Below are 15,217 nucleotides of genomic sequence, written 5' to 3'. Positions count from 1 at the left end.
ATAGGTTTCCTTGCACGTCAGGAATTTTTCACAGAGTAATGTTGATTCTCACGGTAATTTTATCAAAGAGAGTACTCATGGCCTGTCTCTATCTGGCCACCTTGCACAGGTAGAATGCAGTGAAATTCTCAACTAAGTGACTTCCTCAAGACATCTATTCATTCACTCAGCACATATATATTAGCCATCTGTTGTGAGGAAGATAGAATAAAAGCAGGATTCAATCATACTCATTCTGGTGAGATATGTCTAACCTCCAGTGGAATCCAAGTGTCCTGTTTGCAGGAGAAAGCATAAATTTCTAGCATTCAACTACTTCTGGCTCTGACAGGATTATTATTTAAGGAAAATACATCTCTTTTGTTTCCCCTGCCTTCAATGTGTTTGCTTCCTCCTAAACCGCTGGGAGATGTTCTGATTGCCCTATAGGGCACACAATTTTTTTTTAGTGAGTCCTGAGAAGGAGGCACTTATATGTACAATCTCTGACCTCCTGGAAGTATATATCTATTGCCATCCGAGACTTTTTGAAGGATATTCTGACCCTAAAAAGCTTCACTCTATCCATTGTGGAAGCCTCTCTGAGAACCGCTCTGCCAGACGAGAACAGATACAATTTGGGCAGACCATTTTCCCTCTTAGAATCACAAACTTGAAAGTAATTGGCTTTTTAAATGTTATCACAACAGGTAAGTTATAAAGACACAAACAATGGAAAGAGGTCACATATTCCATAACTGATGCCGCTCCCCCATCTTCCTTTTCCTGTTCTTTTGGTGACTATTATCTGGTTGTTGATTCTCAGGGTAAAATAAATTTAATGGCACCATGGCTATTTCCATTATTTTAGACTGTAGAATAAGGATTGATGTATAAGACATTGATGCTAGAAATTGAAGAAGACGCAGATAAATGGAAAGAAATTCTGCGTTCATGGATCGGAAAGATTAATATTGTTAAAATGTCCATACTACCCAAAGCAATCTACAGATTCCGTGAAATCCCTATCAAAATTCCAGTGGCAATTTTCACAGAAATAGAAAAAAAAATCCTAAAAGTTGTGTGGAACCACGAAAGACCCCAAAGCAATCTTGAGAAAGAAGAACATAGCTGGAGGCATCACACTTCTTGATGTCAAACTACATTACAAAACCATAGTCATGGAAACAGTATTGTATTGGCATAAAAACAGACACATAGACCAATGGAACAGAATTGAGAGCCCAGAAATAAACCCATGCATATATGGTTAACTAATATTTGACAAGGGAGCCAAGAATATTCAATAGAGAAAATACAATCTCTTCAATAAATAGTACTGGGAAAATTGGATATTTGCACGTAAAAGAATGAAATTAGACCCCTATCTTATACCACTCACAAAAATTAACTTGAAAGAGATTAAATGTAAGACCTGAAAGCATAAAACTTCTAGAAGAAAACATAGGAAAAAACCTCCTTGACATAGATCTTGGCAATGCCTTTTTGGATATGACACCTAAAGCACCAAATGAAAAGACAATCTTTGGAACAGGAAAACATATTTGCAAACCATGTATCTGATAAGGAATTAATATCAAAAAAATATAAAGAATACGTACAAGTCAATAGAAAAAATAATCCAATTAAAAAATGGGCAAAGGACCTGAATACACATTTTTCCAACGAAGACATACAAATAGCCAACAGGTACATGAAAAGATACTCAACACCACTAATAATTAGGGAAATGCAAACCAAAACCACAATGAGATATCCCCTCACACCTGTTAGAATGGCTATCATCATAAAGACAAGAGATAACGAATGTGGTGAGGACATGGAGAAAAGGAAACCCTTGCGCACTGTTGGTGGGATTGTAAATTGGTACAGCCACTATGGAGAATAGTATGGGAGGTTCCTCAAAAAATTAAAAATAGAACCACTATATGATCCAGCAATTCCACTTCCACTGGAATTCCAATTCCCCTGGTAATATATCCAAAAGAAATAAAAAGACTATGTCGAAGAGATATGTTCACCCCATGTTCATAGCAGCATTATTCACAATAGCCAAGACATGGAAATAACATAAGTGTCCATTCACAGATAAATGGCTAATGAGGTTGTGGATTATATATGCAATGGAATATTATTTGGCCATTAAAAAAGGAGGCAATCCTTCCATTTGTGACAACATAAATGGACCTTGAGGACATTGTGCTAAGTGAAATAAACCAGACAGAGAAAGACAAATACTGTATGATCTCACTTACATGTGGAATCTAAACAAAAAAAGAAATCAAACTCATAGAAAAAGAGATCAAATTTGTGGTTACCAGAGGCAGGGAGTGGGAGTAGAGGGAATTGGTTGAAGGTGGTCAAAAGGTACAAACGTTTAGTTATAAGATAAGTGAGTACTAGGGATGTTATGTACAACATGATAACTATAGTTAACACTGTTGTCTGATATATATGAAAGTTGTTAAGAGAGTAAATCCTAGGAGTGCGCATCACAAAGAAAAAGAAAAAAATTTTTTTCTCCCTTTTTTTTTGTATCTATATGAGATGATGGATGTTAAATAAACTTATTGTAATCAGTTCATGATACATGTAAGTCAAATCATTATGTTGTACACCTTAAACTTATATAGTGTTGTATGTCAATTGTAACTCAATAAAACTGGAAAAAAAATTACATAATTAGTAAGCACAGAAATGTAAACATAAAAATGAGACATAAATATTGTTCTTCTATCAATATAGAGATAATTTTTTAAAATACCATCCATATGCCAAGCAGGATATCAAAGGATGGCATCCTCATCAACATGTTTTGAGAATATATTTTGGAAAGCAATTTGGCAATATGTATTGGTAACACTAAATTATATAAATCTTTGACATTATAATTTTCTTTCAAGCAATCTACTGTAGGAAAATATTCTAAAATTAAACAAGCATTTAAACCCCAAAATTTATATTGCATTATTTTAGGATCAGAACATTTAAAATAGCCTAAATACATTAGGAAATGTTATACAAATAACACTACAATGCAGCTTTAAAAATATTTAACAGAGTTTAATTACATGAAGAAATGTTTATATAAGCAGGATACTAATTTGTAAATGCTATATGACCTCATATGTGTACAAAAAATTCTTAGAACAAAAAAGACAAGAAGATACACGCCAAGGTTTTACCTGAATTTATATCTGCTTGATAAAATTATCAGTAATTTTTTGGCTCCCTTAACTTTTCTGAATCTTCCAAATTTTTGTTTAAATGCATAGTACTTTGATAATCAGAATTTTTTTTAATTGCAGCAGAGATACCTGGCACACAGGGTGTGGTAAGAATTAAATAAAATGGCTTATATGTAAGAATCTGTCACAGTGATTGACGTGAGATGAATTATCAATAAGCGTTACTTTCCTTCCCTGCCAAGTAAAGATACAAGGTAAATAGTTTAGTATTTAAGAACTGAGGTTCTGCTCTCATAGAAAACTGAATTTAGATATTGGCATTCCCTTTTATTAGATGTGAGACCTTGAACAACTTAATTAATTTATCTAAGCTTCAATGATTTCACCTACAAAGTAAAAAAAAATTGTAATATCTAACATATTGGATTATTATGGGAATCAAATGAGATTATTCATAAAAGTTACACATTTTACTGCCTGGAACATAACAAGCTTTCGATAAATATTAACTGCTAATATTTGTATAGGAAATAAAAGGGCAGCTACAGGCATGGATAGACTTTCAGATCCGTGTAATGAATTCAAAAATGAGTAAACAAAACAGATGTCCCTTTAGTCAGAGAAAGAGGCTCAGAATTGCATGCCTAATGGACAGCGTCAACAGATGGAGTGGAACCGTTGGTCCAACGTGAGCAAAGCAGTATCGCGTGTTTGAAATAAACTCATCAAAAGATGGGTCCTTGGGGTAATGTCCATCCAGCTGAGGAAATCTCAGCAGAGTCCCTTCAGGGAAGCCGGCTTTGGCCCAGCAATTGTTTCACCGGGGAGAAGTGGAGAATCCAAGTTTTCGTTCTTATCACTGCTGGAGGGGGGAAAAAGACACCTCTCTTCCAACTTCCAAAAAAACGTTTCCCCAAATGCACTGAAAGTGAAAGCACAAGGGACAGAACTCTGAGACCCAGGGGAAATGAAGAGCAAGGGAAAGGCTTATCTGCAGACACTGTTTCCTACTCCCAATCAGTGTCTGAATCCACTCCTGAAACAAAGGGCGGATGCCCATATTTCGTGAATGTGGGACAGAGGAAAATGTGTGTTGTATTTTGAGTGTGGAAATGTTAGTCTGAGAAAGTACTTGCTACCTTTCTAGTTGAAAAAGAAACCATTACTTTCAAATTTTGTCAACTGGAAAGGTAAAAGAAAAAATTAAAAAATAATTATATTTCCTTCATTTAATCCTTTCTATTACCACAGTTTTTGTGATCTTTATTTTAAACTATAGCATTCTCCTTGAAATAAAATTTACTGAAGAAAAGTAAAACCTAACATGGAAACTAATATAATTTTCCTTTTTGTTTCTTTTAGGAAATAAAAGTAGACTGAGGATAAGATATGACTCCTTCCAGTGGGAAAGGAGAAACACAAATCCTCTCCAGAAGATAATGGTTATCATTTCTCATAACAATGTACTCGACTTTTAAAATACTTCCAATCCCAGCCCTAGCTTTATGAAATGGTATTGGTCACCTAAGAGTAAAGCCTTCAGGATGCCCTGCTGGGAATACTCCCTTCATCCTCAACCCTGGCACAGAGGCTGATTCCATCAGCTTTAGATCCAAGTAACAAGTGAAGGGGAGGTATATCCTATATGGTAAGCCAAACCTGACACAAATAGTGGCCCTCCTAACACGTTGGAAGGAACAGTAAAGGTCACAAAAAGTGCTTAGAGAAGGTAGAAGATCCAGAAAAGTAAGTACCTTCAAAAACAATATTTTATAGTGACTATTTTTTCAGATTATAAAAGTAACATATGTTACTCATAGAAATTTTGAGAAACTTAGATATGTATAAAGAAGAAAATTATATAACCTATTATCAGACCTTAAAAAAACCTACCACTATTAATATGAAGTTTTATTTCTTTCCAGGATTTTTTCTATTCCTTTGTGTTATTACTCTTGCTACAGAAATGTATATAAACAACTACACAAACCCTTGCTACACAAAGAACGCTATAATGTATAAAGAACTTTATAAACTTTTACTACTCAAAGAATCAGCATTACCTGGTTGCTTATTAGAAATTTAGAATCCCAAGCCTCATTCATTCCTTTTGAGTCATAATCTGTATTTTAACATGATCTTGGGAAATTCTTATGCACTGCTATGATGAACTTGCTTATTATTAATTATTTCTACACCTCTGATTTTTATTTAATGTGTATAGATGTTATAAAAGCTCTGAGTATTTCCAAATTGCCTGCCAGAAAAAAAATTTACAAGTTTATAGTCCCTCCAACAGTTCTGGGTGTCATTTCATTGCACCTTCACCAACAATTGTATCATGATTATTCATGTGTGCTAATTTGAAAAACAAAAGAACATCTGTATCTTTCATATTTAAATTAACAACCTTCAGTTAGAACTGTGGAGGTTATAAATTTGACTCCCACAATTTACACTGAAATTTCATATTCACTTCTTAAAATTCCCCTTAATTTTATTGAAAAGAATATTTTTAATTTTCAAGACATTTCACCATGCAGGAAAATAAATACATGTTCCAAAACATCCCTTGCATTGAAAAGTATACAAAAATACAGAAGGCATTCAGTAAACTTTTGTTGAATTTTTGAAATGGTATAGGCCAAAGACCAGCTATGCCAAAGGAAGTTTAGACGGTAAGCTTGAAAAGATTGTACCTAGCATTTAAGTGTTCAATAAATGGTAGCAAAGTGATAGTTAATAGAAAATGAACTAGAGCTCATGATGGACAGCAATCAAAAAGTTAATGCTATTACTTAAAAATATTTTACTGAAAATGTTATGAAATATTGTTCTTTAATTATACAACTACTGAAACTATATAAGATGAGTAGTATTGTAGCCGGATCTTAAATTTTGCGAAGTCCGAAATCCCAAGTCATATTGTCATCTTAGAAATAACTAAGGAAAAAAATAATTGGAGAGAAAGAAAGAGACAGACATAAACAGATTTAGAGAGATTAGTGAAATAAAGTGATTATGAAGAAAGAATGAGTTTCTCTAAGGAATTTAGTGAGCTGTTCACTGGACTAAGACCTAAACAAGAATGTCTTTCCAACACCAGATGACAGCATTGTGGTGAGAGTCTCCTTGCTCAGGGTTTATGAGATGAAAAAAAAAAGACTGAGCCATCTCCTGCCCTCTGGAGAGAAGAAGGCACAAAACCCATCAATCTAAATTAGAATATGGACAGCTTCAAAAGATGATCTCCTTTCTAGACAAAGAACAAATGTGTAAAAGAGAATTGACATGAAAATGAAGTAAAATGGCACTCATATATTTTAAATAAGCTTAAATTCTCAGACGTAGGCAAATTATATGCCAGGGTGAAGAGAGAATTTACAGATGTGTTTTCAATATCACCATTGGTATCTTTAAAGAATTCTAGAGAATGAAAGAACATTTTCTAAAAACTGAAATTGAAAAATGGTACCAGTTTAAGGTCCAAAAGTTGCTTCTAAATTTTTTTCATAAACCGTCTGTTTAATAATATATGCCAGAATGTTTTCCAGAGATACAATGTCATTTTCACCACTTTTGTACTATTTATCTATTTTTAGCTTAGCCATCTATCTAATAACAGATGTTAACCTAGAAAAAGTTTTAAGTAATCTGAAAAAGGATTTTCTCATGTTCTACATAATACTGTAACCAAAGACCTAGGTGAAATTCACAAGAAATTTTATCAAATTTATAGGCAATAAAATAAAAAAGAAAGCTAATATTTGAAAGTCTTAAGATCTTGGTATTACCCCACCTTCCTCACTTCCAAAACTCAACGAGAGAAGCATTAGATGGGACCAATCTGGTCTTAAAGAAGTTCTTATGAACAAACTCTACAGGCTTTGGTAAAATGAAAACTCAATAATGAGTCGAAGGTACAAAATTACTGCCCAAAAGAGTTAATGTCAGTTGAAGTCTGCATGAGTTTCTAGAGAAAAAGATATTGTGCTCTGTGTCAGTCACACAGTATGAAGGGTATTGTGTTCAGTTTTAGTAAGATCACATCTTCAGAAAGTTATGAACAGTCAAAAGAAGGCAACCAGGATGATAAGCACCCTGGAAATTATCTCATATTCAGTTGGAGAAATCAAGAGTGCTTAGTATAAATAGAGAAGCTTCAAACAAGACATGAGTACCTTCCTCAAATATTTTTAAGTGCTGCTGTGTAGACTTATTCTGAGCATCAGTATAATGTAGTTGAAAGAATACAAATCTGCACAGCACTGCCACTTACTGCCTTCCTGTAGCTCAATTATTAAATCTGTAATTGTATAAAGAGTAAGAAGAATATGCATGTTCAAAATCCTAACAGAATGTGTCATGATGAGCACATAATAAGTGTTAACCTCCCTTCCCTGAGGTAAAAACAAGACCAAGACCATAAATCAAGAAGGGAAAGTGACTCAGGAATGTAGGAGAGAACAAGGAAGTTTATCACAACTTCTAAAAATGAAAGCTGTTCTGACTTTCAGTGAGCTCTTTGTCGTGGATTATTCCAGGAGAAGCTAATTAACCAACTAGCTAGAAGGTAAAAGAGAGGGGCTCTTACTGCTGGTAGAAGGAGAGGCTGGAGAACCTCTAAAATCCTTCCAGCTCCAAGATTCAGTGAGTTCAGATCAATAAGAAAATGTGATCTTGTAGATCCCATTCTAATCCATGATATCTATGAGGCTAGTGAATATGAGCAATACATTATTCCAAGAAACAGAAGGCCAAACTTGACAGTTTCATTCCCTCTAGAGACAGGAGGAGACAGGTGAACAAGGAACAGAATTCAACTATTCCCTTACGTGAGTCCCTAGGACATAGCCCATTGAATCAATTGTCCTTTGTGCTACAAAATAACTAGGAAATAGAGACTCAGGCAGGCAGTGGTAGAAACTGGAAAACATATCTAATGGGTGAAAAAAAGTTAAAATAATAAAAGTAATAATAAATCAAAGGTTTCAATAAAAAGAATTATAACACCCCAAAACGCAAAGAAACAATCACCTGTATCCCCCTTACATGTCTCCTCAGTGTCTATCTTTGCTTCTTAGTATCTTCTCTTTTTTTTAAATTTCATTTCATTTTACTTCTTTAAATTTATCATTTAGGTTGATTTTGTATAAATGGGTGAGGGATGATCCACCTCAGGTTATGGATAACTATAGAGGAGCTGAATAATGCATATCACAAAAGTCAGGTAAGAGTAAAATAGCTCTGCAAATAACGGCCTGCTCCGCCCTTCCCACCTCAGTTCACGTGAGAGGGACCGCCTCTCTTCTACCTATGGCGGTGAAGTGACACCTGCAGCAGGTCTCATTTCCAATGGCCAATTGATGCCATTTTATGACCACATTTGAGGATAAATTAAGTTCAACTCTTGAAGTTGAACTATGTTGGATGGTATGTGTATGCCTTTTAACTATTCTTATTACGAAAAATAAGATAACCAGGTAAAAATGAAAAATAAAAGGAAAAACTAAAAAGAAAAAAACCATAATTCTATCCAAGCGGTATGATTTGAGAGGTGCTTGGGAAACCCCCTCTCCTTTCCCCTCAGATGACGTGGTGGTGTCTGCAACACCAACAGTTATTCATTTTGTTAATTTGATGCACTTTTTCCTTGGAAGGGGTGACATTTCAGACACATTTATGCTGGAGGTCCTCTAAAATGGTGAAAAAAACAGGCAAATAGGAGCCAAAAAGCAGGGACTCTTGTCCTGACCCCATCACTTACTGATTGGGACCTCAGGCATTTAACCTCTTTAAGTCTTTATCCCTTAATATATGAAATATAGGCAACAACCCTTGCTATGGCTCCTCCATAGAGTAATTATGAAAGCCCCCAATAATGATGCATGTTAAACATAAGGGTTAACTTGTTCAAAACTAACCCCTTTCAAGCTGCCCTACCTAAAAGGAAGTTGCCTCCTGTGGAGTCCATGGAAATGAAGCAGCTACCGCCCAGTGCTTATGGCAATTACTTTCTCTGTCACATGACTGATGTAAAGAATCCTGCTATTAGCTTGTCAAATGCTATAGCCGCAGCTGCAAAGCTTGAACTGCAGCCCCCATCACAGCAGGAGAAAAGCTGATGCCCCCTCTCCCCCAGCCACAAACTCTGAGCCTGGAAATAGGACTAGAGCCAAGTGATCTTCATTTTGATATTGTACCCTGGCCCTAATCACATTAGGGGAGGAGTTGGCACTTCCATAATCATGCAGCTGAAAAAAAACCTCACAGCTCAAAGATTGGGGAGCCCTCTTGGAATGTTGATGTATGAGTTTATTGAATTTTTTTCCCAGAGAACTGGTGTTGTTAAGAAAAAGTGAACACAGCACTTGAGCTCTGAGCTTCTGAAATGGGAAAGGAGGAAAAAGACAGTTGAAACAGATGACAGACCCATATTCCAAAGTTTTTCTGGGTTAAACTTTGGCCTAGGTCAATCCTAAAATTTAGATAAACTCTTCTCTATTCCCTTGTATTCAAAAGAATAGCCAGGCTTTTTCCAGGGTTGAATAAACCACAAAATCAAAGAATACCAGAGAGAAAAATGATTGCATCAAAAAACTGATTTCCAGAAGGCTGCCTGTTTTGAAATAGTATTAGTTGGTGCTTCTCAGTTATGGTCATTTGAGTACCTTCTGATCTTCATTTCCCAGGAAATCCCACAGGGGAGCCGGGCGTGGGTAGGGGGCAGCGTGGGAAGGGATCTCCCAGGAAGTTTCGCAGATTCAAAACTAGATGGCCTTAATACAAATTACAGTGTAGCCATCAGGAAAATTATCCCATCATTTAAGACTGTGATGGTATCCCTACCAAGGAAGACAGTCCATAAAGCAGAAGATGAGAGTTCTGATGTGTTTGATGGGCAAAAAATGGTCTTAAAATGAAGCTTATTAGGGAGTTGCATCTGGTGTGGTCTGAGAGGACTGAAGAGCACACTCCTATTCATTCACACACGTACACACTCACGTACACACACATGTACACACGCGTACACACATACATGTAATTTGCCTGTCACATGGCTGAAATTCCACAGGCAAAAACATTCTTTTGCATTCTGAAATCAGTTTAATTTATAAGATTAATACGGGAGTATAAAATCTAGCATGATAATCCCTGAACAGTCTATAATAGTTTATATTTATGTAGCATTTTATAATTTTTAAACTGCTTTTGCATACATTATTTTATGCAGTTCTTATGTCATCCTTGCTATGGAGGTATTATTATTCATGTTTCACAGAGAAAGGAAAATCGTCTCAGAGGTTAAGTCCTTTCCTGAGGAAAGACTCCTCAGGAAGTGGCAGAGCCAAGATCTACAATGTGTCCAAAGTCTGTGCTTTGCCACACCAGTGATCCCAAACCCAGGCTGAAACTTACACCTTTCAAAGCCTGCCCCACATGATTCTGATAAGATCAAAGCCTGAAGCTCATGTACTACACCATTCTACAGATAGAGAATGGATACTAATAATGACCTAAAAAGGGTCACTTAATGTAGCTAAATTGTAACCTGCTTCAAGTCAATCTGTGATTATTTTTATAGCTGACTTCAAAGTCTCATGTTCTCTCCTTCATGTCACTTAGCTGATATTACTGTTTTGTTCAGTAAATCCGTCAATTCTAATATTTTAAAAATTGAATTGGCCATGTCAAAGTTTATATCTCAATTTAGCTTTAGCCAGCCTCCTCTCTGTATTCTGCAATGCTCTCCGAAGTTGAGCGCACCAGGCAACCCCATGAAGGATGCAGAAAGGAAATATCTGAATTTCTATTTTTATTTTAATTCTAAGAAAACTTTTAGCAAAATCTTTACCAATACAGTTATGCCTGGTTTAATAATGGGGATATGCTCTGAGAAATGCATCATTAGGCATTTTTGTTCTGCCAACATCATAGAGTGTACTTACACAAACCTAGATGGTATAGGCTACTACACACCTAGGCTATATGGTACTAATCTTACGGGACCACTGTCACATATGAGGTCTCTTGTTGACTGAAACGTCATTATGCAGTTTATGACTGTGTTTACTATATTGATTGACAGTGGTTTGTGTATAGTTTAAAAGTCAATAGTCACATATAGAAGAGTATACTCAACACTGTATTGTTGGGGTGCCCAATCAAAAATAGAAACCACTGGTCTAGGCCCCCTCCCCTATGATCAGGAAAATGAGCTCACTCTCCTGGGGAGGAATCAGGAGGCATAATTCCATTTGTATATGTAATTTCTGGTGCAATCCTCGCAGGATGGAAGGAAATGACCTCAGAGGCCAGAAATATTTCCCACACTGTGAGTGAGTTCATCCTCTTGGGCTTCCCTTGCCGCTGGGAAATACAAATCTTCCTCTTTTCCATATTCTTTGTGACTTACATCCTGACCCTCCTTGGAAACATGGCCGTCGTGTGTGCAGTGCGCTGGGACCGCCAGCTCCACACCCCCATGTACATTCTGCTGGCCAACTTCTCCTTCTTGGAGATATGCTATGTCAAGTCTGATGTGCCCAACATGCTAGCCAACTTTCTCTCCCAGACCAAAACCATCTCCTTTGCTCGGTGCCTCCTCCAGTTGTACTTCTTCTTCTCACTGGGCACAACCGAATGCTTATTTCTCTCCATCATGGCCTATGACCGGTTCCTGGCAATCTGCCGCCCCCTGCACTACCCAGCCGTCATGACTACCAAGTTCTGTAGCAGCCTGGTCATCTTTTGCTGGGTGTATGGTTTTCTCTGGTTTCTGATCCCAGTGATACTTGTTACCCAGCTACCGTTTTGTGGCCCAAATGTGATTGATGATTTTCTATGTGACCTCAGTCCTCTGCTGGCCCTGGCTTCAGCCTGCATCCCAGTTCCAGGGACTGTTCTCATATGTGGCACCATGAGTTCCCTCCTCATCTTTGCCACATTTTTCTACATTATTGGTTCCTACACCCTGGTGCTGAGGGCTGTAATGCAGGTGCCCTCAGTTGCTGGCCAGAAGAAGGCCTTCTCCACCTGCTCCTCACATCTGGCCGTCGTGTTTCTGTTCTACGGTTCTGTCATGATGACGTATGTGAGCCCAGGGGCAGGACAAGCAGAGGGCATGCAGAAGTTCACAACTCTGTTCTACTCAGTTTTGACCCCTTTTTTCAACCCCATGATTTACAGCCTCCGTAATAAGGAAATGAAGGATGCCTTGAAGAAAGTTCTAGGAGGTTCCTAAAATTAGTCTGTGATGTTAGTGAGTTATTCCCAGATGAGTTCAGATTGTGAGCTTTTTGTCAATGAACAGTTGGGAGACTGGCAAGTAGCTGTGAATTTTTTGAAGGAGGCAGTTCAAAATCCTAAATGCCAGATCATCAATAAAGACTTTCTCCAGGCGGAATTCATCACCTCTTCCACAACACATTACTTCTACTTCTATTTCACATGTCATTGATTTTTTTCTTGTATAACAGTTAGCTGTTCACAAATCTGTCTCCACGTGCCTCCCCATCCTTATTAGATTGTGAATTTTTTAAGAGCAGTGTTCTATGCTTTATTAATTTCTGTAATTCCAGAACCCAACACAGTGCCTAGCACAAAAATGTCCATAATGTCAATTTAAATAAAACGAATATATTTATTCATATTTCCTCACTAGATTCTATCATTCTTGACAGTCAGAACAATATCTAAAGAAACTATAAAAACTCTGTGACAATCTGTATTTTATATGTGCTATGAATGAAATGAAAACAATTTTTTTAGAAAAATGTGAGGTCCTCTTGAACTGGTTGGACCAATCATTAAATGATAATCTAATCAATGGAAAAGTCTCACCAGATGAAAGTTAATGTCTAAGAAATTACCTGCTTCCTTCTTTTCATCAATCCCTTTGTCTAATGATGTAACTGCTTTATTTCATTTTCTGCTTACTAACCATGCTTCCACTCCTGCAAATTTAAAATGTGTTATACAACACTTACCATTGAAAATGTGGTTTTGGCATCATCAGTCATCAGCTGGACATCACTGGGGAGCTGTTCAGAATGCAGAATCTCAGAGCCCAATCTCTGGCCTATTGAGGCAGAATCTGCATTTTATCTTCAGTGGATTATTATGCACATTAAAGTTGGAAAACTACAACAAATTATCTGAAAGGCTCATAGTAATCACAACCACATTTAGGACTTTTTTTTTTTTAAGTTTTTGTTTATTACAGTAACATTGGTTTATAACATTGTAAAAATTTCAGGTGTACATCATTATACTTCTATTTCTGCATAGATTACATCAGGTTCACCACCAAAATACTAATTACAACCCATCACCACACACATGTCCCGAATTATCCCTTTCACCCTCCTCCCTCCCCCCTTCCCCTCTGGTAACCACCAATCCAATCTCTGTCCCTATGTGTTTGTTTATTGTTGTTATTATCTACTACTTAATGAAGGAAATCATACGGTATTTGACCTTCTCCCTCTGACTTATTTCACTTTGCATTATGCCTATTGACACCTACCTCCACATGAGCAGTGGTTCTCAACTAATTGACTCAGAATTGAGGGTGGGGCCTAGGCATAGGTATTTTGAAAATCTCCTCAGGAGACTGTAATATACAGAGAGAGTTGGGAATCACTGCATTCAAGTTTAGGAATTTCTAAACTGTACAGTATCATAGAATGAGACCACATCCACCTTCTCTTTCTGTTGAAAGCCACCTTGGTGCAAATCAACCAAACTGAATATTAGATAGCAATAAGACATGTTATAACACAAGTATAATCATCATTGTTCTCTCAAAAAATTTTATATCCGAGATAGATATGTCTCCTTTGTATGTATTTTACATGCTTATATTTGGGAGATTATGCATAATAAAAAGAAAAGACAATATGAAAAACTATCATGGCACTGTACCAGCCTTTGGAGTGACCCCAATTAGCAATATTTCTTTCCTGTCCTCAGAAAGACCACAACTCAGTGACGGAACTAAACTTTCCTAACCCTTTTTTTTTGCTTTGTAACAGCTTGATTGAAATATAGTTCATATACCATAAAATTCACCCTTTCAAAAGTAGACAATTAGTGTTTTTTAGTTTATTCACATAGTTGTGCAACCATCACCACTAGCAAATTTTAGAATATTTCCATCACCCCAAAAAGAAATCCCATACCCATTAGCAATCACTCCCTACTCTCTTCAGACCCTAGCAACCACTAATCTACTTTCCGTCCTTATGGATTTTGCCTATTCTGGGCATTTCATATAAACGGAATCATACAATGTGTAGCCTTCTGTGCTAGCTTCCTTCACTTAGCGTAATGTTTATCCACGAACAACTCGTCTATGTTGTAGCATGTGTGAGTACTCTATTCCTTTTTAATGTCAAATAATATTCTCTTGTATGGATATAGCACGTTTTGTTTATGCATTCATCAATTGGTGGACACTTAGGTTGTTTCCACTTTGGGGCTAATGTGAGTAATGATGCTATGAACATTCATGTACACTCATTTATGTGAAAACATGTATTCATTTCTCCCAGATATATGCCTGTATTATCCTGCATAGGCTGCCATAACAAAATAGCACAGGCTTGGCAGCTTAAACAACAGAACTTTATTTTATCACAGTTCTGGGGGCTGGAAGTCCAAGATCTAGGTGCCAGAAGAGTTCCTTGCTGGCAAAGCCTCTCTTCTTGGCTAACAGACATCTACCTTCTCACTGTGTCTTCACATGGTCTTTCTTCTGTGTGTGCACGGACAGAGAGAGAGAGAGAGAGAGAGAGAGAGCTGTGGTGTCTCTTCCTTTCCTTTTAATGAGAGTAGTCCTATCAGATTAAGGTCCCACCCTTATAACCTCATTTAACCTTAATTACCTCTTTAAAGGCCCTTTCTCCAAACACAGTTACATTGGAGGTCAGGGTTTCAACGTATGAATTTTGAGGGGGACACAATTCAGTACATAACAATACCTGAGTGAAGTTGCTAGGTCATATGGTAACTCTTTTGAAGAATTG

General features: G+C 36.8%; 2 protein-coding genes across 2 annotated transcripts in view; one reads left to right on the top strand and one right to left on the bottom strand.

Annotated features, from left to right (window-relative positions):
• LOC106800422 (olfactory receptor 11H2-like) overlaps positions 1-15,217 on the bottom strand; it is a 49,480-nt gene that overhangs the window by 12,555 nt on the left and 21,708 nt on the right. The window contains exon 4 of the mRNA XM_014780377.2: positions 13,178-13,269. The gene's annotated coding sequence lies outside the window, so the exon portion shown is untranslated. The remainder of the gene's footprint in view (positions 1-13,177; positions 13,270-15,217) is intronic.
• Positions 11,491-12,432, top strand: LOC101408449 (olfactory receptor 11H6-like). The gene has a single exon (XM_014780376.1). It carries the CDS (start codon positions 11,491-11,493, stop codon positions 12,430-12,432), a length of 942 nt encoding a protein of 313 aa, XP_014635862.1.

Source organism: Ceratotherium simum, chromosome 3, assembly GCF_057802395.1.
Source record: "Ceratotherium simum simum isolate JZ-2026a chromosome 3, ASM5780239v1, whole genome shotgun sequence".
Taxonomy (NCBI): Eukaryota; Metazoa; Chordata; class Mammalia; order Perissodactyla; family Rhinocerotidae; genus Ceratotherium; species Ceratotherium simum.
The sequence above is the reverse complement of the archived record's forward strand: the minus strand, read 5'-3'. Positions and strand labels throughout refer to the sequence as shown.